General features: G+C 41.5%; 1 protein-coding gene across 2 annotated transcripts in view; it reads right to left on the minus strand.

Annotated features, from left to right (window-relative positions):
• Nucleotides 1–13,111: 13,111 nt before the first annotated feature.
• LOC122548150 (myc target protein 1 homolog) overlaps nt 13,112–23,381 on the minus strand; it is a 154,563-nt gene continuing 144,293 nt past the window's right edge. For both annotated transcript variants that reach the window (XM_087991063.1, XM_087991064.1), the window contains exon 2: nt 13,112–16,887. In XM_087991063.1, the coding sequence (XP_087847189.1) occupies nt 16,358–16,887 (530 nt within the window). In that variant the 3' untranslated portion in view covers nt 13,112–16,357. The remainder of the gene's footprint in view (nt 16,888–23,381) is intronic.

A 23,381-nucleotide genomic window follows, 5' to 3' on the forward strand; every position in this document is an offset into this window, starting at 1 on the left:
TTTATTGCTGGAACAGCGCAGCAGGTCAGGCAGCATCCAGGGAACAGGAGATTCGACGTTTCGGGCACAGGCCTCCTCTTCTGTATATTGAAATGTTCAGCGTCAAATTCCAAACTTTCCCCGACTTCTAATGTCCCATCATTAGAAATGTGCATATTTCAACAGTCCCCAACCCCCTACCGGATAGAATCTTACAGCACGGAAGGAACATCACAATGCCTTTCTATTAAAACTAACCAATATCTTAACCCCACAAATTTCGCTCCTTCAACTAATGATCTAGTTCTTTTTGAAAAAGCGTTTCAAAGTTGTGTATCTCAATCACATTTCACTCTCTCTATAAAGTGTTAATGTCTCCTTTGGATCTTTTGCCAATTATCTTAAATTTGTACCTTTTGGTTACTGACCCATTGGTCACAGACTCTTCTCATGCTCCCTTCATTTTCAATCCCTCTATTAAATTTCCCCTTAACCTCGAATGAACAGGAACAGTCTCAGTCTTTCCACGTCATGAAAAAAAATCGCTTTTATAAATCTATTTAGATATGGCTGAATTGTCTGTACAACTGATGAATAGCTAAAAACACCCAAATACAATAATTCGAGCAATTGAACATGACCTGGACATTAGAATTTGTGCAAATTTAAATTTTGTACTAAATGATATTTCTTCCCCACCTCCAATTGCCGTGGCATGAGATGCAGAATAGATACACACGACTGTATATGTCTGTATCAATTTTGGTAGAATATGATATTAGGAATTTATACATGGCACATTACCTTGTCAGCGATGAAATTATTAATCAAAAGATTACTTTTTTGTACCAACAAACTAAGACAAAAGGGAAAATTAATCCCAATTGAAAACTGTCTCGGTATAATTGGTTTGCGTGACAGTTTAGTAAGAGCCTGTTTAGTAAGAACTCTAAGTTGGGTTAGCAAATGTAATCTAATGAAGGGTTCACAAAGTTTATGTATGGATTAATGGACGCTGCGACTGCAGCATAATCTAATCGAAGAGTTCAGAGAGTTTGCGTTCAAAACAGTCAATGGTCGGTTGATAGTGGGTCAGTGGTAGTGTCCCTATCTCTGAAGTTCCGAGGCCGAGGTTCAAGTCATATCTATTTCATAAAAGACATATTATAACCTGTCGGTTCAGAAATGTTGAGTGTTAGCAGTGATAGTAGAAGCGAGACTCCCGAATCTCTTCTGTGTAAAAGGGGATGGTAGAAGGCAGTAAACGTAAGGGAACTTGTGTCACAACAACGACATTAAATGGCTGGGTACAACATTATTCCGGGAAACATGCACGACATTTCTTCAGATTACTTAGATGGAAGAGGCAAATTTAGGATTAGTTTACTCAAGGAATTCAAGAGAATTTGCGTGTAGAATCATTCATATCCAGAAACGAAGTGGTGTGGAATTTAGATGAATTCCAGATTAATTGAATGCTCAGTAAGTATTCTCTGGGAACATTTTGAAAATTAATGGAATATGTCATAGATGGCCTCTATGGAGGAAACGTTGGATACTCGAGAGTAAATTACAATCGTAACTCAACAAATCTGTTCAATTCGTTAATCAATGGATACCTAATTGCAAGTTATGGGCTACGATTTAACAAAGGTTTGGTTGGGTTAGGGATACCTGGGAATTAAAACAAAAACTTTTTTGTTCTGGAGCAGAAGTGCTCTTATATACACCTGGAGCACGTGGAACTCGAACTCAGGTCTCTCGATCTCGGGATAGAGACACTACTACTGTACAGCAAGAGAACCCCAGGGATGCTATAGGTGGGGTTCTAATAAGGTAATCCTGTTAATCTGACAATTCACTGAATTCAATATGAGAAAATGGTCGGTTACCTGGATCCCATTCCCAAATCAGACCATTTAGATTGCGTTTTAGTGGGCTTTGTTTGTAGATATCTAACTGGCCAGATGGCTGATTACTGGTGATAGTTAATGATAAAAGAAAGCCATGGTAATTTGGTGGTGGAAAAGCAGTTCAGTTGTGCGTGATAGCTCTTCTGGGTAATAAAAAAAATCTAGATTGTGTTTACCTCTAGACCAAGTGGCCTGGGTTCAAGTCCTACCTGCCCCAGAGGTGTGGATTAGCATCTCTGAACAGGTCCATCAGAAAATATCTAGTTCGCTTTAAGGGTTGAATTGCACAGTGTTAGTGTAACTACTTCTGGTCCTGAAAGCCTGCGTAAAGCGCCACCTGCTCTCGAAGCATGTCATAACCCATTTGAACAGATTGCTTCAAAGCATCTATCTGGATTGCGTTGTGGCTTTCCTCCAATGGCTTAGCGGCTAGATTGGAGGACTATAGTGTGTCACAAAATAAATTAAGTTGTCTTGAGGAGGGCTCATGTGAAACAGTGATAGTGTCCCTACCTTTGAGCCAGGAAGCGTAAATTCAAGTCCCAGCAGCTCCAAAGGTGTAATAACATCTCTGACAGGTTGATCAGTTGCATTGAAAGCTGATTAAATAATGTATTTGGTTTGTGTTGAGCTTTTGTGGTGCAGTGGCAATATCCCTACCTTTGAAACAGGAGATCTGGGTTCATGCACCATTTGTTCCAGAGGTGTGTAACAACAACAATGCTCAAGTTAAAATGAAAACATCTCCACCGATCACTTACTCGTAAGCTGACAAGAGCTAAGGCTACCCAAAGGGGAAAGCTAATAATCGTGATCCAAACGCTGCGAATGTTTTCAATAGGAACCAGCAGCTGATTAATGAGTTGACATGCACGAAATCTTCTTTGCTCTTTTGTCAACATATTCACCCTTAAGTCAGACACAAAAAATCTGTTTTGAATAATGTTTCTTTTATGTTTGAACTTAACAATCAAACGCATTGAAGGAATTTATCTTTTGTTCTCTAGTTTGTGAGAACATTCATTTAAAATAAAATCTTCCGATTTTATTACGGAGTGCAGGCATTTATTTTTCTTTTGTTAACATTTTTGTTTGACTCACCCAGTTCGAACTGAGTGCAACAGATCATCAAACGGAAGTTGAATGTGTTCTCATGAGCTGCATTGAAAGCTGATTAAATAATGTATTTTGATTCATGTGTCTTTAATTTTCTGCTTCCCTAATTAAGAGTACACTTGGCGTATTTGGAACTGAATGAATTAAGTGATCTTTAACTTTCTGTAGTATTTTAGTATTTGGTGGTGGTATTAAAGTGAAGGTGCCCAGATAAGTATCGCGAGGGAGTTCTAACAATATTTGGACTAACCATCATCTGCGCAGTTGATATAGAAATTCAACTTTAAAATGTTAGTAAAGCTTTCTCATATTTATTAAGTTTCCATGTTCTAACGAATGTCACTGTGTATTGTATTAGGTCAACTTGTTCTGGATCATTATGAAACTAAGTTGATAACACTTAGTTCTGATGAGAAAAATCCTGTTGGACACCAGGGAGTGAGTCATATCCCAATCAAATTCAGATCACAAAACTTTTTTAAGAACCACTTGAAAGTGAGAATCTCAGTAAATTAAATCTTTAGAGATATCTGGGATATCTTCAAAGAAAAATAACTTTTAGTATGGATGTGTCTTTTTCAAAGTCTACAACTGTTGTCTATTTCTGATGAAGGGCTCTCACCCCCAAAATCTGAAGTTTTTGTTCATTCAAGTTCCATCCAGATTTGAGCCTGAAATCTTGATGGTCATGCAAAAGTTGCTACACTGTTAGAGATATCATCTACCAAATCAATGTATTGAAACAAACCTAGTGGACCCTAGCAGTTGAAATTAAAAGTTTATCATGATTGAGATCACATCAAGAGAAATACCAAGGAATGCAGCATTAAGCAATGTGACTTAAGTGGTGTTTGAAATCACAATTATCCATTCACATTACACAGACATCTGCTTGAATATATTAACAGCCAGAGAAACACACCGTACCCTTTATTGCAATCACACTCACTAACACACTTTAGCACTCACCTTGGCGTAATGTCAGAGTAAGGAGCCATCCATTTAAGACAGAGATGAGGAGGAGTTTCTTCTCTCAGAGGCTGGTGATCCTGAGGAATCCTTTCTACAGAGGGCTGTCAAGGCTGGGTCATTAACTATGTTTATGACTGAGATAGATTTTCAATCATTAAGAAAATCAGGGGTGATAAGCCGAAGGCAGGCACAATGACAAGCTCTATATAAATGAATATGAAATTACAGAATTGTAGAATCCCTACAGTGCAGAATGAGGCCATTCAGCCCATTGTTAGTACTGGTTTTCTGCAGAAGCCTGGTGTCAACCCCAGCCCCACCTTTCTCGTATTCTGACAAATTCCTCTGCTTCAGACAATAATTGAATTCTTCAACTGCCATGATTTAATCGCCACTAAAGTTTAAGGTGGGACATTCCAAAATGCCAACGACTGACTGTTTTAAAAAAAGTCTTTGTCATATATTCACAGCTTCTTTCATCAATCATCTTAAATCTGTGTCACTTTATTCTTGATCCTTCCAATAATGTAGTTTCTCCCTGGGTACTCTGTAGATACTCCTTATGATTTAGTACACCCCATTAAAATCTGTTCCCAATCCTAACTTCTCCATGGAGACTACCCCAGCTTCTGCAGTCGATTCTCAACTTTGGTACCAATCACCTTAATCTTTTCTGCACCCTCTCCAACATGTACATATTCTTCTTTAAGTGTGTTACCTGGAACTTGACACTACTTCACTTGTGACCAAATCATACCCTGTTTTATACAGGGTCACTATAGCTAGGAGGGTTGGTTAGCTTATTTGGCTAGATGTTTGGTTTATACTGTAAAGTAATGACAACAACATGGTCCAATTCCTGCACTGATTGAGGTTTCCAGGAATAGCTGTCCTTCTCAACCTTCCCCCCTCCCCTGAGGCTTGTTAACCCTCCAGGTTAAATCGCTTCCAGCTGACAGTCTCGCATGAGAAAGCAGTTCAATCGGAGAATGATAGTTTTACTTGTATTAAACCTTCCTTGATATTGTAATCTATACCACTATTTATATGGTTCAGGACTCTACTGTATTATTTTAAATAATACTCTCAGTCACTTAACCTATCTACATTCCTTGGTAGGCACTTTATATCATCTTCACAACTAACTTTCCTACCTGCCTGTTGCATCATCAGCAATTTAGCAATCATACCTTCCATCCCTTCATCTATATCAATGATCAAGTTAGATCCCAGCACTGATCCCTGTGGAATGACAGTCATGATGTCTTGCAAACCAGAAAAATACTCATTATTAAGTTTTCTGTTAGCTTGTTAATCTTTTACCCATGTTTATATATTCCCCTCATGCCAAGTGTTTTTAATTTTCACCAACTTTGTGACATCTAATCAAATGAATTCTAGAGATCTAAATACAGTACATCTACCAGTTCTACTTTATCTGCAGCATTTCACAATGTTAAAGAAATTCAGTAAATTGAAAGAGAAATCATGTTTAATCACAAAACTTTGAGTTTTACAAATTAAATATAATATCTGCAACAACAGCTTTTAAATCCTTCCTCAGATAACTGTTTGTAGTTTGGTGCTTTCTGACTCTCTCCCCTTTTGAATAAAGGACTTATATTCATTATTTTTCAATCTATTGGAATGATTCCTGAACACTTAAATAAATATGTCAACTATTTCACATTTTTTTGGATGATAACTATTTGGATCCGGGGACTTGTTAGCTTGCAGCTTCAACAATTTACTCTGTATTATGTTCCTGGTGGTAGTAAGTTTTTTGAGTTCTTCCTCAGTTAACTAATAATTATAGTTTTATAGTTAGCTTGGAGTTTGAGTAGGTTTTAATTCCGCTAAAGCCTTTTTTTGGCTAACCAATAAGATAAGTGGATCAAAACCCTCCAAAGACTTCAACTCTAACTCAGAGATTTTTGGAGGGTTCTAGCCATCAGATAGTTGCCCATGAGGATTTTCAACGGCCAGGAAATTTCTACTGAATAAGCTATTTCAGGATTTCTGCAAGATTCTGACACACAATTCCAATCTACAATTCACCAACAACTATCTTAGAAGGTTTGGGTTATTGTTTCTCCATGTTCTTCATGCAAAAATGAATTAGGTATCTATGTGTTAAAGTGCCACTTGTCCATTCATTCCACCAACTCGATTATTTTGAAGCTTATCATGGTCCTCCTCATGGTTTCCAATACTTCCACATTTTGTGTCATCTGACAGTTATTGAATATTTTCCCCACACAACCATTCAGGATATCCAATCCCTCTACACCTCCATCTGCCATGATCAGGGCCTCCAAGCCCTCTGTTTTTCCCTCTCCAGACATCCCCAACAGTACCCTCCCACCGACACTCTCATTCGTTTGGCTGAACTGGTCCTCACCCTTAACAATTTCTCCTTTGAATCCTCCCACTTCCTCCAGACCAAAGGGATAGCCATGGGCACATGTATGGGCCCCAGCTATGCCTGTCTCTTTGTTGGCTACGTAGAGCAGTTGATCTTCCATAATTACACCGGCGCCACTCCCCACCTCTTCCTTCGCTACATTGATGACTGCATTGGTGCCACCTCGTGCTCCCATGAGGAGGTTGAGCAATTCATCAACTTCACCAACACATTCCACCCTGACCTTAAATTTACCTGGACCATCTCTGACACCTTCCTCCCCTTCCTGGACCTTTCTATCTTCATTAATGATGACCGACTTGACACTGACATTTTTTACAAACTCACCGACTCACACAGCTACCTGGATTACACCTCTTCCCACCCTACCACTTGCAAAAATGCCATCCCGTATTCCCAATTCCTCCGCCTTAGCTGTATCTGCTCCCAGGAGGACCAGTTCCACCACAGAACACACCAGATGGCCTCCTTCTTTAGAGACCGCAATTTCCCTTCCCACGTGGTTAAAGATGCCCTCCAACCCATCTCGTCCACATCCCGCACCTCCGCCCTCAGACCCCACCCCTCCAACCGTGACAAGGACAGAATGCCCCTGATACTCACCTTCCACCCTACCAACCTTTGCTTGAACCAAGTCATCCGCAGACATTTCCGCCATCTCCAAAAAGACCCCACCACCAGGGATATATTTCCCTCCCCACCCAGTTCTGCCTTCCCAAAAGAACGTTCCCTCCGTGACTACCTGGTCAGGTCCACGTCCCCCTACAACCCACCCTCCCATCCTGGCACTTTCCCCTGCCACCGCAGGAACTGTAAAACCTGTGCCCACCCTCCTCCCTCACCTCTATCCAAGGCCCTAAAGGAGCCTTCCACATCCATCAAAGTTTTACTTGCACATCCACCAATATCATTTATTGTATCCGTTGCTCCCGATGCGGTCTCCTCTACATTGGGGAGACTGGGCGCCTCCTAGCAGAGCGTTTAGGGAACATCTCCGGGACACCTGCACCAATCAACCACACCGCCCTGTGGCCCAACATTTCAACTCCCCCTCCCACTCTGCCAAGGACATGGAGGTCCTAGGCCTCCTTCACCGCCTCTCCCTCACCACCAGACGCCTGGAGGAAGAACGTCTCATCTTCTGCCTCGGAACACTTCAACCCCAGGGCATCAATGTGGACTTCAACAGTTTCCTTATTTCCCCTTCCCCCACCTCACCCTAGTTCCAAACTTCCAGCTCAGCACTGTCCCCATGACTTGACTGGATTTGTCCTACCTGCCTATCTCCTTTTCCACCTATCCACTCCACCCTTTCCTCCCTGACCTATCACCTTCATCCCCTCCCCCACTCACCCATTGTACTCTATGCTACTTTCTCCCCACCCTCACCCTCCTCTAGCTTATCTCTCCACACTTTAGACTTATTGCCTTTATTCCTGATGAAGCGCTTTTGCCTGAAATGTCGATTTCGCTGCTCCTTGAATGCTGCCTGAACTGCTGTGCTCTTCCAGCACCACTAATCCAGAATCTGGTTTCCAGCATCTGAAGTCATTGTTTTTACCTCCAAAACCTGAAGGTCCCCATTATATCCCTTCTCCAATTTAAAAAACAACCATCACTGTCCACGGCCCTTTGTTTCCCATCAGTCAACGTTACATCCAATGAAGCCTAACACAAGTTTGCACAACTGCAACTCATTTTTCTTTTAAATAGTTTGCAGTCTTCAGGACTCAAAATCTGATTTTGACAACATCAGACTATAAACTCTGCCCTCCATTTGGATTATCTCCCCGCTCCCCTCATGTCTTGTTTATATGGGTTTGCTCTCAGCAGAGTTGACATTTCTTCTATTATTATCGCTTCTCATTAGCATTTATTCTTTAGAGCTATCACTTCTCAACTATCATTTGTTCCCCTTTTCCTTTTGCTTTGGGGCAATTTTCTCTTCTACTCCACTTGGTCCTCCTACCCCCTTTCTCAGAAAGCCAATCACTTTGCCAGCTCCCTTTATTCTGAAAAAGAGTAATGTTGAACTCAAAGTTAACTGTCTTCCTTGCTCTATAGATGCCTCCAGAACCATTGAATTTCCTCAGCACTTTATGTTTGGAATTTGTATCCCCATTGTTAGTTCTGTCCCTTTTCAGTCCACAAACTCTAGTTTTGCGCAGAATTTTGTTGCACTGTAAAAGGTTATAAACGCCCACATAACAAGATTGCCCTGTTCAAATCTCTGCTACTTCATCAAAGAGCACCAGCAATTTAGTTAAATATGACTTGCAGTGAATCGATTTATGCTAGTTTTCCTTTATTAATCTGCATTTGCTCAAGTGACTATCTTATGGAAGGATGTTCTGGTTATTGAAGGAGTGCAATGAGGGTTTACCAGACTGATTCCTGGGATGGCAAAACTGACCTACAAAGAGGGACAGGATCAATTAGGACTATGAAAATGAGGGGAGGATCTCAGAAACCTATACATTTCTAACAGCACCAGACAGGTAAATGCAGGAAAGATATTTTCAATGACTGGGAAGTCCAGAGCCAGTGGTCACAGTTGAAGGATACAGGATTAGCCATTTAGGATTACGATAAGGAGACATTTCTCCACTGCAAGAGGGGTGAGCCTGTGGAATTCTTTACCACAGAAAGTGGTTGAAATCAGAATATTTAATGTTTTCAAGACAGGATTAGATATTGTTGTTCTTATGTTTAAAGGGATCAGGGTATGGGGTGAAAATGGGAACTGGGTACTGAATTAGATGGTAAAGTGTGCTCCTACTGAATAGCAGAGAGGGCCGGAAAGGCCAAATGTCCTAACACTGCACCTTTTTCCAATATTTCTATTAACTTTGTCACAAATTATTGCTTCTAGACATTTGGTTTAAAATAATCAGCTATAAAATGCAACATGGAAGAATTAACAATTCACCAGGGACACTCCCATGTTTCATTGCAATTTTCTAATGAAGTAAAACTGAATATAAAATGAATTGACAATGTTACATTGCAATAAAAGTAAAGTAGGCACTGCAGTTACTGGAAATCTGGAATAAAAGCAAGAAATGCATCTGTGGAGAGTGAAACAGAGTCACTGATTGTAATCCAATATAACTCTGCTTCAGAATGTGACACAGTATTTTATTAATCAGCAGTTTTACTGATTAAAAAAGCACCTTTTCAATCTTGAGGTGATCTTTATTCACGTGTGACTTTATTTGCAAGTGTCAGAATATCACTTCACAGAAACTGTCAAATGAGGTTGAAGTTTTGATGTGAGGTTTAACCACATTACGAGAGAGAGAAAAAAATCATGAACAGATAATTGAATAAATCAAACCAAAAATGTTATGATTCAGCATCAGGATGAAGGGCTGAAATCTACTATTGATATTTCTAATTAATCCGCTCAAAGATATTAATGCACTTCTTTGGAGAAGGTGAGATTAGAACCTGGGTCACTTAGCCCAGAAGTAGGGATACCATCACTGTACTACAAGAGCCACTTGTCTGAACCCAATATGTGTCTGGATGCTGGTTTGTGTGTAAAGTTAATCAGGATGCAGTTACTCAGTAAATTATTCAACTCTCTGAATGGATGAATAACATCACAGTCTTAATCTGTTCAGGCGAAAGTAAATGAATTACCCTCCAACACACGGGAAGCCTGCACATCACTCTGGAAAGTTTGATTGAAACCAGGAAGCCGGATGAATTTTCTAATTCTGCTTAATTCGCTTTGTCACAGTGCTTCTTATTATCTATAATTGTCTGGTGGGGTGGGGGAGAAGAAAACATTTCACTGAACAGTATGAAAGACAGAAACAAAATAAATGGTGTCTTCATAAAACATACCCTTTGCAGAAATAAAAGCATAACTTAGGAGGCTGGAGGAGATGGCCCAGTATTTGCATAGAATCATTGAAAACAGGTACAGGAATAGGCCATTCAGTCCTTTGAGCCTGCATTGCCATGCAATATGATCATGGCTGATCATGCAATTCAATATCCCACTCCCACTTTCTCTCCACACCCCTTGATTCTTTTAGGTATAAGGGCCAAATCCAGCTGCCTCTTGAATATATCTAATGAACTGGCCTGAACAGCTTTCTGTGGGAGAGAATACCACAGGTTCACAACCCTCCTCATCTTAGTCCTGAATGTCTTACATCTTATTCTTAGATTGTGACCCATAGTTCTGGATTTCCTCAATATTGGGAACATTTTTTCATTGTTTCTATGAGATTCCCTCTTCATTCTTATAAATTCCAGCGAGTACAAGCCTAGTCAATCCAGTCATTCTTCATATGTCAGTCCTGCCATCTTGGGAATCAGTCTGGTGAACTGGACTCCCTCAATAGCAAGAATGTCCTTCCTCAGACTAGGAGACCAAAACTGCTCCCAATACTCAAGGTGTGGCACCACTAAGGCCCTGTATAACTGTAGCAAAACATCCTCACTCTGATACTCAAATCTCCTCGTTATGAAGGCCAGCATGTCATTAGCTTTCCTCACTGCCTAAATGAGTCTCCTTCACTGTGCTCAGAAGATGGCAAGAGAACTTTGAAACCTGGGGGCTGTTCATGCTGGTTCCATGCTTTGGCAAAGATTTTTCACTGCTTCCAATTTGCTCTTTGTTCCCCAGTTTATGTCAATACACATCAAGACAGGGGATAGTTAACTCATTTGGCTGAACAGCTGCTCTGTGACGCAGTGAGGTAAAGTAACCCACAGTCCCAGAGGACTATAAAAATGCTGTCTTACTAAAGAAAGAGAGGAGAAATGATTGGTGATGAGTGTAACCCAAGGACCACCACATGTCAGAGCAAGCGGTGAGGGCTATGATTGAGATGGTGGGACCATCATGGTAACCTCAGCTGGTGTGGCAATTGAATCTATTCTGTTGATGCTGCAAACCAGTCATCTAGCCAACTGAGGTAACCAACTCGCAGTGAAGTGTTGACGGTGTGGGTTCAATTCCTGCACCTACTGAGGTTACCATGAAAGACTCTCCTTCCCAACCTCTCTCCTAACGTGAGGTGTAGTGACCCTCAGTTTAAGTCACCACCATTTGTCTCTTTCTCTAATGAGAGATCAGCCCTTTGGTCTTCTGGGACTACAGTGACTTTACCTTATGTGAAGGACATTATTGATTGTTTCTGCAAAACTTAAGCAGCACCAATAGATGGTGGGCTCTGATGGAGCATAAACACACACAGTTTCTAACATTAAAGCATCAAATTTACTTCTGACTGTTTCCTTGGTTTATTATTTTCCTCACAATTTTTAATTACATTTTAGATTGAGTTTCTGTTTTCTCAGAATCACACAGCAGATGAAATAGGAACATGGCTGTCTGGTGGCATATTGCAAAATTCACAGTAATTATGTATCCCAGCAAAACAGAGTCCTTACAACCAAACAGTTCTGTAACACAATTAAAGAACAGAGCAACTCTCATAAACCCAACAAAGACATCAATCATTGAAGCCAAACTGATTTTGCATAACAGTAATGTTAGCAATCGACAATGCTAATTCTGGTAAAAGATGAATTTATTTCTAAATGGTGTCTGTGGGAAAAAAAAGTGCTTTGCTAAAAACACAAGCACTGTTGAGAGAAATCATTCGTAAAGTGCTATTGCATAGAGCAAGACCATTCAGTCCATCATGACTGTATCAGCTCTTTTATGAGAGTTCTATTCGTTTTACTCCCCAGCCCTTTCCCTACGGCTTTACATCTTCAGGGTTAACCAATTCCTTTCAACATAATCTATCTTCACTGTCCCTTCAGGCAGCACATTCCAGATCACAAGTACTTGATGCATGAATAAAACATTCTCCATCTCCCATGTGATTCTTTTGCAACCTAGCTCAAGTCCTGCCAGTGGAAACAGGTTCTCTCTCCTTATTCAATGCTCAGCCTGATCAAAAAGTGTGGCGTTGGAAAAGCGCAACCATTCAGGCAGCATCAGACGAGCAGGAGAGTTGATGTTTCAAGCATAAGCTATGGAGAGCTTATGCTTGAAATGTTGACTGTTCTGCTCCTCGTATGTTGCTTGACCTGTTGTGTTTTTCCAGGACCACACCTTTCGACTCAGATGTCCAGCATTGGCAGTCCTCACTTTGTCCTAGCTCAACCCTTGTGGTTCACCTTTCATTGGTCTCTTTAAGACATATTTGGGTCACTTCAGAATACAAAGGTAATCTGCTTGCAAGGTTGCATTTATAAGGCAAACAGTTTGGACACAGGGATCCAGCGCTGCTTATCATTACAGCTTCCTGACTGAAGTGTGGAAATTGCTGAACAGACTACAGAAGGTCAAGCAAACTTTCTCTTCGTTCATCCAACATATTGTGTGCTGAAAGAATTGGCCTTTGCACTATTTTCCTGTTCTCTGCTGGCATTTATACCTCAACTACACCCAAACTTAGATTACTTCCCATTCTAGTCAGCTTCTTGACAATGCATGTCCATGTTCTTTGTGTTTAGATAAGTGTGTTATGCCCTAAACAAATGAAGGTACATGCTGCTTCCCTTTACTGCATGGGGATCTGTCAGTTGTTTGGCTGTGAGGCTGTTAGTTTGGTAATATGTCTCTGCAGGTGATTTGCATCCCAATTGAATCGTTAAAACATAAAAGATTATGGCCATGTTTTAAAGAAAGAAGATACAATAAGTCAGTTGCAGACAGAATTACAAAAGCTGGTTAATTTCCATCCTTTTAATGAGTAGAACAAATGCAACATCGCTTACAAAACTGAAGAACAAAAAGAAAATTCCTCAAAATTCAATTCAATAGAAACAAAATGTATTAAGGCTTTAATAAAAAAAGAAACAATTAAAAGTATGTATTTTGTAGGTTATGGCTAACAATGAATTGAGAACACTCTGCCATGTGCAGGTCTTGTCAGTATATTAGAGCATAGTAAGAAGGGACAGCAATAATTTCAGGCTTCATGACAAACAGCAATTTATATTTTCACTCATCCGCACGACATAATAATACAGATGCTGAATGTATTTGTATTGATTTCTCTTTACCTGGTAGTTTACCAAAGTTGGTCACTTATTTAAACCTATTAAAATAAACAGGCTAATGCTTGTTTGAAAATAATGGACAAGAACTTGATACAAAAGAAAGTCTTATGTCGAGTAAATTCTGAGCTAAGTTCAGATGGACATTCTCCAAAAATGCAAGGTATTTACATGAATGCTTGCCTGTCTTTGCAGCGTTTCATGATTTCAAGGTGTTATTCACAACCACGACGACCCAGTTGCAAATTGGTGGTGAATTGCTTCTGAAAATTACAAATCTTGTGCTCCGGATCTCCAACATGAAGAGGGACCATCTTCTCTTGTTCATAATGGGAAATAAGTTGAAGGAGACCAATTATCTTACTGACTTCTCTGAAATTAGTTTTACAGCATTTCTGAGGGAAAGTTGCACTGTCAGAAATGCTTTTCTCTTTGGATAGGGCTTTAATGTAAGACCTCATCCCCATCTCAGGTAAATGTAAAATATTTTGAAAAAGACTATAAATCTTTAACTTAAGGCTTCTGGGCCAACATATCTCCTTCATGCTACATCATACACATTTGCAAAAAGCAGATTATTGATCATTATCACATTGGTATTCGTGGAAGCTTGCTGTGTGTAAATTGGATCTGCATTTCCACCACCACAACAGTGATTAAAAATTACTTTAAAGCATTTATGCACATTAATAATATATAATTTGTTATAGAAGTTATCCTGAGATGTTGAAAAATGCTATAGAAATGCAGGGTTTCTCTTAATAAATGCAGGTCCCTTTCAGGAGTACAGTAATTGTGCAAGTTACTGCTTGGCTGAGCATAAATGAGTGAGTTTGAACTGAGGTCTTTAAGACAACCAACTATTCTACAATCTGGCAACCGTTCGTCTTCAATGGGTGATGGACATGCAGCAAACTGTCCATTTCAGATGGGTTTGTCTTCATATGTTGCACCTTTTGTGTGTCACACTAATCAGGGCAGGACTTATATACTTAATGGTAGGATCTTGGGCAGTATTGCCGAACAAAGAGACCTATGGGTGCAGGTGCACAGTTCTTTGAAAGTGGAGTCGCAGGTGGTGTTTGGCACTTTTGCCTTTTTTGGTCAGTGCATTGAGTTTAAGAGTTGGGATGCATGTTGCGGCTGTGCAGGACATTAGTTAGGCCATTTTTGGAATACTGCATTCAGTTCTGGTCTCCCTGCTATAGGAAAGATGTTGTTAAACTCGAAAAGGTGCAGAAATTATTTACAAGGATGCTGCCAGAGTTGGAAGGTTTGAGCAGTTAGGGAGAGGCTGAATAGGCTGGGGCTATGTTCCCTGGAGTGTCGGAGGCTGAGGAGTGACCTTATAAAAGTTTATGAAATCATGAGAGGCATGGATAGGGTGAATAGCCATGGTATTTTTTGCAGGATGGGGGAGTCCAAAGCTTGAAGGTATAATTTTAAGGTGAGATGGGAAGATTTAAAAGGAATGCAAGGGGCACTTTTTTTCTCGCAGCGGGTGGTGCATGTATGGAACAAGCTGCCAGATGAAGTAGTGGAGGCTGGTACAGTTACAGCATTTAAAAGATATCTGGATGAATAGGAAGGGTTTAGAGGGACATGGGCCAAATGCTGGCAAATAGGACTCGATCAAAGTAGGATACCTGGTCGGCATGGACAAGTTGGACTGAAGTGTCTGTTTCCGTGCTGTACAGCTCTGTGATTCTACTTCATTCAGAGTCAGATGCAAAGTAGGCTGCCAAACAACATGCTATAACTTCAACGTTTAGAAAGAACCTAAATCATGGTTGCATGTAGAGAGCAGTATGAGAGCATTAGGCTCCAAACTCAGGTTGGTTGGAAAAAGGTTGGAATTTACTCTCAGAATCTTACAGCCAGCAGAGAGAGACTTTCATTTAGTGGATTTTGATTCAGGTTACTTTTAATCATGACATCATCCATAGTGCCAATTGATTTTTTTTTGGACAATTTAGGATGATATTCTGTGCAGTACTGGGTAATGTTTATTCTAAGCTGCATGGGTTCACAGCTTCACAGAGCTCAGAAATGTACCAGGCAATGTAATCACCAGACTGTGTGCAAGGAATAAAATTAGAAGGAGCATTGGTATTGAAGGAGTGCTACTCTGCAGGAGGGAGGTTGTTCAGATGAAAGTATGAGCTGGGCACAAAGGATCCTGTAGCAATATAGGAAGAAGAGCAGTGAATCTCTCCATAACATCCTGCTCAATATTTTTGCCTTAGTCAACTTACTAAACAAGATTCTTTGATCATTATTCTATTGTTGTTTGTGGGAACTTGCTGTGTGTAGATTAGCTACTGTGTTTTTCACAATATAGCATTAACTACACTTCGAGAAACACACTTCATTTAATGTGGGATACTTTGGCTCATACGGAGATAGGGGCATGTGCTCTATGAAAGTGAGCTTTTCTTGTCACTGCAACTATTAGAATCACTGAATTTTACAACACTTGGCACAGAATTATTGAATGGTTACAGTATAGAAGGAGGTCATTCAGCCCAATGAGTCTATGCTGGTTCTCTGCAAAAGCAACTTGGATGGTTTCACTTCTCTGCCCTTTGCCTGTAGCCCTGTAAATATTTTCTCTTTGACCAACTCCTCTTTTGAAAGTTTAGGTTCTGAAAGCCTCAGTCATCCTTTCAAACTGTGCATCCCTGATCACTTCATCGGAAAAACTTTCTTTGTATTGTCAATGTTGCTTTTGCCAATCATCTGTGCACTTCTGATTCTTGACCCTTCATGTAGTGGGAACAGTTTCTCTCTATATGCCCTGCCTCGAGGATTTCAATGTTGCATCGTGTACTTTTGCACAGTTTGTCAAGCCACCAACCAACCAATTAAATTACAAACATTGAGAATCCATTGAGCCTCAAATGTTGAGGCCGGAGCATCATGGTAGAGACTCTTTACTGGGTTCCACCACAAAATCGTATGCAGGAGGTGGGGTCTGGGATGAGTGACAATCGTAGTGTCTGGCCTCTGACCAGTGCTGCTCCTGGTAGCCCAGGCTGCAGTTGAGTGTGGATGAGGTGTCAGTGCCAAGCAAGCCAGAGGAGGACTGCATTCTGTCCAGCCCGTCTGCCAAGGGCATTTCAGCAAAAGGGTGGAAGGTGGAGGCTCGGAAAGTGGACTTCCTCCCGTAGGTGTCAGCCTGGTCTTGGGAGGCTTGCCGTTGGAAGGCCAGTGTATTGGCTAAGGCTAGGTTATTGTCACCGTGCCTGTCATAGCTGTTGCTGCGGTAGAAGCCGGTCCTGGTCAGCATGACGTTGTGGGATGAGGATCGGTTGCGCTGGCTGGTGGATGGAGAGATGGAAGCGCTGGCCTGCTTCCTGCGGGCCAGGCAGGTGAAGGCAATCCAGAAGAATGCCCCGATGACAATCCCGATCACGACAGACAATGAGAAGGATAGGATGACACCTTCTAAACGAGAGATAGAGAAGCATAATGAGTGAGAATGACAATTCCAAGGCACGTTTCATGACCTCAGAAAATCCCAAAGAGCCTTATGGATAATTAAGTCACTTTGATTCGGCATAGTCAGGATGTCTTCCCCTGAGCGCAGTGGATACAGGGATATTGAGTAAATTTGAGCAAGAGGTAGATCTTTAATTGGGAATGGGTTGAAGGGTGATGGAGAGTAGGCAGGAGAGTGGAGTTGACGCCGATCTAAGATCAGCTATTATTGTATTAAATGATGGAGCAGACTCGATGGGCTGAATGCCCTGCTTTTGCTCCTAGTTCTTCTGTTCTTGCCTTGGAGGAGACATGTATCACTGTTGCAAGAGAAACAACATTGACTTTGAGGTAATGTGTCATTCTTGTCAAGGACCCAGAAGAATGGAAGTCCTACCCCTGAGAGATGGCAGCCAATCAGAGGATGACAACTCTATTGAACAGCAGCGCCACTACTCATGGTGGCCACTGCCAGTATTGCACCGGGGCTAACCCAGAAGATCACCCATGAATCCTCCAGAAAAGGTAAGCACAGTGGGAGATGGATTCCAAGGAAGAGGAACACCAGCCTTGTGAGAGGTGGGAGAGGGAGCAGGAAGGGAGCTCAGAAAATGGGCGAGGGTTGGCTTCTTGTCAGCTCATCCCACCCTTTTCCCCATCTCCCCATCCCCTCAGTTTACATTGCCAGGTCTCTCATTTAGGCTCAAAATTACGGACGGTGGAGGAATATTAGCCTTTGAATGAAGGACCTGCAGTCCATCATCCCCGCATTCAGAAGGACAAACTCAATGGAGTTTGCTTAGTGAATTTCCCAACAGTTAAGTCTACCATTCATTACCAGTTGACGAGCTGTGGCGATCGGCTAAAGTCCGTAAATGATTCGTCAGAATCACTAAAGGGCCTCAATTGGCCTCTGAGTAGGAAGACTGACCAAACCCTTTCACCCTGGACTTAATCAGGGGGAAGAAGGGAGACAGGGATTTTCACCCACGCCTACATGTCCCAATCACTTGAGTCCCCCTCTTTCGGGTATTCACCATTGTAATGTAGGAAATGTAGCAACTGATCTGCTCAGAGCAACTGATGAGACAATCTGTTATTTTTATTGATGGTGATTGAAGGACAGATATTGTCCAAGGTACAAGGGAGAATTGCCTTGCTCTACTTCTTTGAAATGTGCTCTGGGGTCTTTAACATTCATGAGAAGGTACAATATCTCATTGAAAAGCCAGTATTCCTGATAATGCAGCATTCCTTCAATACTGGACTGTGCCAACCGAGCTGGTTAAGTCTTTGAAGTGGAAGGTGAACCCATGACCTTTCGGCTCATAGCAAGCGTGCTGCTGATTGACATCCAATATGAGTCATTCAACCACATGTTGTTGAAGGTAGTATCAAGATTTGAATGCGAGACACAAGAACAAACTTGTAGTAATGCGGTCTTCTATATACTCAAAGGTTCATCACAGACAAGGTAAAAAAATTACTTTTGATGCAGATTCACTGTTTTGGAGACCGCTGAAGGAAGCAAATTAAACCAAAACCCTCTGACTCAGAGATGAGAGTGCAATGACTGAGTGAAGACAATATTAAAATTAGAGGGTTACTAAATCCTGAAGAGAGAATGGGCTTCACAACAAAAGTTAGTTCCTCTTTCACAAAATGCTGGGATTTTGTTTTTATTCTCTTGTGGGACATGGGTGTCACTGACAGGTCAGTATTTATTGCCCATGTCTCGTTGCCCTTGAGAATGTAGTGGTGAGCAAACTTCTTGAACCATTTCAAATCATGTGCTTTATACAGACCCATAATGCTCTGAGGAGGGAATTCCAGGAGTTTGAGGAAACGGGGATATATTTCCGTGTCAGGATGGTGTGTGGCTAGGAGAGAAACTTGTAAGGGCTGGTGTTCCCGTTTATTTGCTGCCCTTGTCCTTCTAGATGAAAGTATTCATGGGTTTGGAAAGCACTTTTTAAGGATCTTGCTTGTAAATTTCCGCAGTGCATCTTATGCATAGTACACTGCAGATGCTGTAAACCAGATTTTGGATAAGTGGTACTGGAAGAGCACAGCAGTTCAGGCAGCATCTGAGGAGCAGCAAAATCGACGTTTCGGGCAAAAGCCCTTAATCAGGAATAAAGGCAGAGATCCTGAAGCATGGAGAGATAAGCTAGAGGAGGGTGGGGGTGGGGAGAAAGTAGCATGGAGTACAATAGGTGAGTGGGGGAGGGGATGGAGGTGATAGGTCAGGGAGGAGAGTGGAGTGGATAGGTGGAAAAGAAGATAGGCAGGTAGGACAAGTCATGGGGACAGTGCTGAGCTGGAAGTTTCGAACTAGGGTGAGGTGGGGGAAGGAGAAATGAGGAAACTGTTGAAGTCCACATTGATGCCCTGGGGTTGAAGTGTTCCGAGGCGGAAGATGAGGCATTCTTCCTCCAGGCGTCTGGTGGTGAGGGAGCGGTGGTGAAGGAGGCCCAGGACCTCCATGTCCTCGGCAGAGTGGGAAGGGGAGTTGAAATGTTGGGCCACAGGGCGGTGTGGTTGATTGGTGTAGTACACACTGCTGCTACTGAGCTAATGTTATTGTTGGAAATCTGAAATAATTTGGTGGAAAAAACTAAAAAAAAACAATTCAGCAGTTCTACCATTCCTTCATATAACTGCAGCATCTCAACTCCATGTACACTGACTCTGTATCCTTTTTCCACCCAAAGATCAGCTCCATGGAGATAAAACACAGGCTGAAGCCTTCAAGTGGATGATTTGTATCAGAATGTCATTGTCCTGAAGTAGTCTGTCAATTTTTTGGAGAGAGATTCTGTTCCCAAAATGCCATGGGATAATGAATAATTAATGAACATTTTCTCTTAGATGAGATTCCCCACAGTGTGGAAACAGGCCCTTTGGCCTAACAAGTCCACACCAATCATCCAAACAGCAACCCATTCTCCCACCCCATATTTAAACTTGATTAATACATCCAACATGGCCAATTCACCTGCCTATCTTTGGATTGTGGGGGGAAACCTGAGTACCCAGAGGAAACCCATGCAGACACGGGGAGAATGTGCAAACTCCATACAGGCAATCACCTGAGGTGGGAATTGAACCCAGGTGCCTGGTGCTGTGAGGCAGCAGTGCTAACCACTCAGCCACCATACCACTCTGGACTACCTACAAGATGCGCCGCAGAAACTTACCAAAAAGATCCTTAAAAAGCACCTCCCAAACCCATGAATACTGTCATCTAGAAGGATAAGGGCATTAAATACATGGGAACATTATTACCTTCAAGCTTCACACATTGTCACTATTTCTCCTCAAATCACAAACAATCCTGACCTTGATGTGTATCTCTGTTTCTTTCTATCTCTTGGTGTGATATCCTGGAATTCCCTTCTCCATATCACTCACAATGTTCACCATATGCACTGCAGTGGCTCAAGAGGAAAGCAGCTCACCGCCACATCTTGACAGGCAAATAGACATAGAAACTGATAAAGCCAGCGATGCCCACATGCCATTTAGAAAACAGCACACTTTATTCCACTGACCTGTCTTCTTCTGTATCGTAGTATGTGCAAACTCCACACAGACTGTCACCTGAGGTTGGAATAGAATCCAGGTCCCTGACTACTTGAGGCAGTAGTGCTAACCACTGAGCCACCGTACTACCTACAGCTTGGGCTGTTTTGCCCTGAAGTCAGGCTTTGCAATAAATCAAATTCCTACAGCACATTAGTTTAGATGTGATGAATTCAAACTGATCTTGTGTTTATACCTCAGTCAATTTTGTACTAATCTGACACATTTAATAAACTACCTGCTGATGCCTCTTATTTTGGTACAGCTAGAGTGCTGGATAACAATGATATACTTAACACAGTAAGGAAATTGTTGAAAAGAAACATATTTTGTAAAATATTTTTGTCTTGCACCCATCAGAACACCAGAAGGGAAATTGTAGTGATTAGAATGAACTCTGCCATTCCAATTCAGGACATCACAGAATATGAGTTTGCTAATTGGGGCTATTAACCTGATCCAATCCGGGAGTCCTGGCTGACAGAGATAAAAAGAGTGTTACGTTATAACCTGGGTGTCTCTGGAGAAGGAGCACGCCGTGTCCACCAACACCCTGGAGTTGTTCAGGGAGAGGTGGGCGCCGCAGGGAGTGGAGTGCATTATTTCCCCCTCCAATTCTATTTTGATTTAATTCCTGCCCTCCCCTTCACTGGTTGACCACGCAGCATTGCTCTTTGATGTGAAGGGCACTGCCTGTCACTGGCCACTCAGGTGTTTCCTTTCTTCCTGGTAGTGGAAATTTGAATAAAGTTTCATGCACCTTGTGTCTTTCACTGTGTTTCACACCTGCACACACACAACACGGGTGCTGGGGAAAAAATAAGCACTACCGCAGTTAGGCGGTAGTGTGGCAGTAATTTAAAAAAAAACAGGAGTGTCAATCATTCTGTAAGAAAACAAATAAATAAACAAGAGTGTCAGTAGTTCTGTTCACTGTAGGAGTTAGCTGGGTCAGTGTTATATACTATGCACATATAAATAAAGAGTGACTTGGTGATGGCATACCAGCTTTGAATGGAGTTATTTCAGAAATAACATTTTAGATTGTTTGAGAAGAGAGTGCTGAGTGGTTGGCAAGTGGACTCCGATGTATGGAGTTACCAAATGAATACACCAATTAGTGGGATGGCATGATTGCTGACAATTAACTGTCAAGCTTTGTTTAAATTTAAACCAGACAAGTTGACGCTGATTGGTGGAGGGTTGTCAGGAGGAATGAAGCACAACATGACCTGACCTACAGGCACAATGAATGTTCATACTTTATGCAATTTCCTGTATATGCATCACACTGCAAGCATGACAAGCTAACAATGTTAACTTGGTTATTTTAAAGGGCAGTCAGGAATATTTAGCAAATACTATCCTGATCTCTGAAGCACATCTGATGTTGGAAATGCATTTTGCTAGTTTGGTATGGGCAGTGCCTTCCTTGTTACAAACAGTTGAAAGGATATACCTCTGCTTGCCAAACAAGCAGTCACTTGTCAGTATAAAACGTTGTGGAATGTCTTGATGTGAGTACAATACAAAAGATGTGGACAATTTCTTTCTTTCCTCAGCAATACTCAAATTCTGTGCAACCAACTGACTATTGGAATAATGAAAATCAGTCTCAAATTTATCAAGGCATATAGATAAGAGAGAATCGAAAGCAGAAAGTACAGGAAAATCTCAGCAAGTCTGGAAGCATCTGTGGAAAGAGAAATAAAGTTAACAATTTGAGTAAGATCTGATGAAGGGTCACTGGATTGAAACATTAACCATTTTTCTCTCCGCAGATGCTGCCAGACCTGCTCAGAACCTCCTGTATTGGTTTGTTTCAGATCTCCAGCATCCAATGATCTTTGTTTTATTTTAGATAAGAAAGAACAGGATCTGGGTGTTAATGAAAAAGTTAAGACTGACTCTAGGTACCACTGGTTTTAAAAAAAAACTGAACAAGCCAGAGGTATTGCTGTAACGATATAAGAGGTTTTAGTAGAAAAACCATTGTTATTTTAATATGATTATCTTGGTCATTCTAGCTCCTTGGTCATTGATCACTCTGTAAACATAAGTGTGAAAGGATAATTTTACATTTTCTGTTCACTTCACTGTATCACCAACAAGCAAACGGAAATGTTAAAGTTCATATCCATGCAGAAATGTGTTTTGAGATCGGTGTTATTAAACATAGAACATAGAACATAGAACAATACAGCAAAGAACAGGCCGTTCGGCCCACGATGTTGTGCCGAACATTTGTCCTAGCTTAAGCACCCATCCATGTACCTATCCAATTGCCGCTTAAAGGTCACCAAAGATTCTGACTCTACCACTCCCACAGGCAGCGCATTCCATGCCCCCACCACTCTCTGGGTAAAGAACCTACCCCTGACATCTCCCCTATACCTTCCACCCTTTACCTTAAATTTATGTCCCCTTGTAACACTCTGTTGTACCCGGGGAAAAAGTTTCTGATTGTCTACTCTATCTATTCCTCTGATCATCTTATAAACCTCTATCAAGTCACCCCTCATCCTTCGCCGTTCCAATGAGAAAAGGCCTAGCACTCTCAGCCTATCCTCATACGACCTATTCTCCATTCCAGGCAACATCCTGGTAAATCTTCTCTGCACCCTCTCCAAAGCTTCCACATCCTTCCTAAAGTGAGGCGACCAGAACTGCACACAGTACTCCAAATGTGGCCAAACCAAAGTCCTGTACAGTTGCAACATCACTTCACGACTCTTGAATTCAATACCTCTGCTAATGAAAGCTAATACACCATAGGCCTTCTTACAAGCTCTATTCACCTAAGTGGCAACTTTCAAAGACCTATGAACATAGAACCCAAGATCCCTCTGTTCCTCCACCTCACTAAGAACCCTACC

Source organism: Chiloscyllium plagiosum, unplaced genomic scaffold, assembly GCF_037043375.1.
Source record: "Chiloscyllium plagiosum isolate Xiang-an unplaced genomic scaffold, Cpla_swu_hap1 HiC_scaffold_10, whole genome shotgun sequence".
NCBI classification, from domain to species: domain Eukaryota; kingdom Metazoa; phylum Chordata; class Chondrichthyes; order Orectolobiformes; family Hemiscylliidae; genus Chiloscyllium; species Chiloscyllium plagiosum.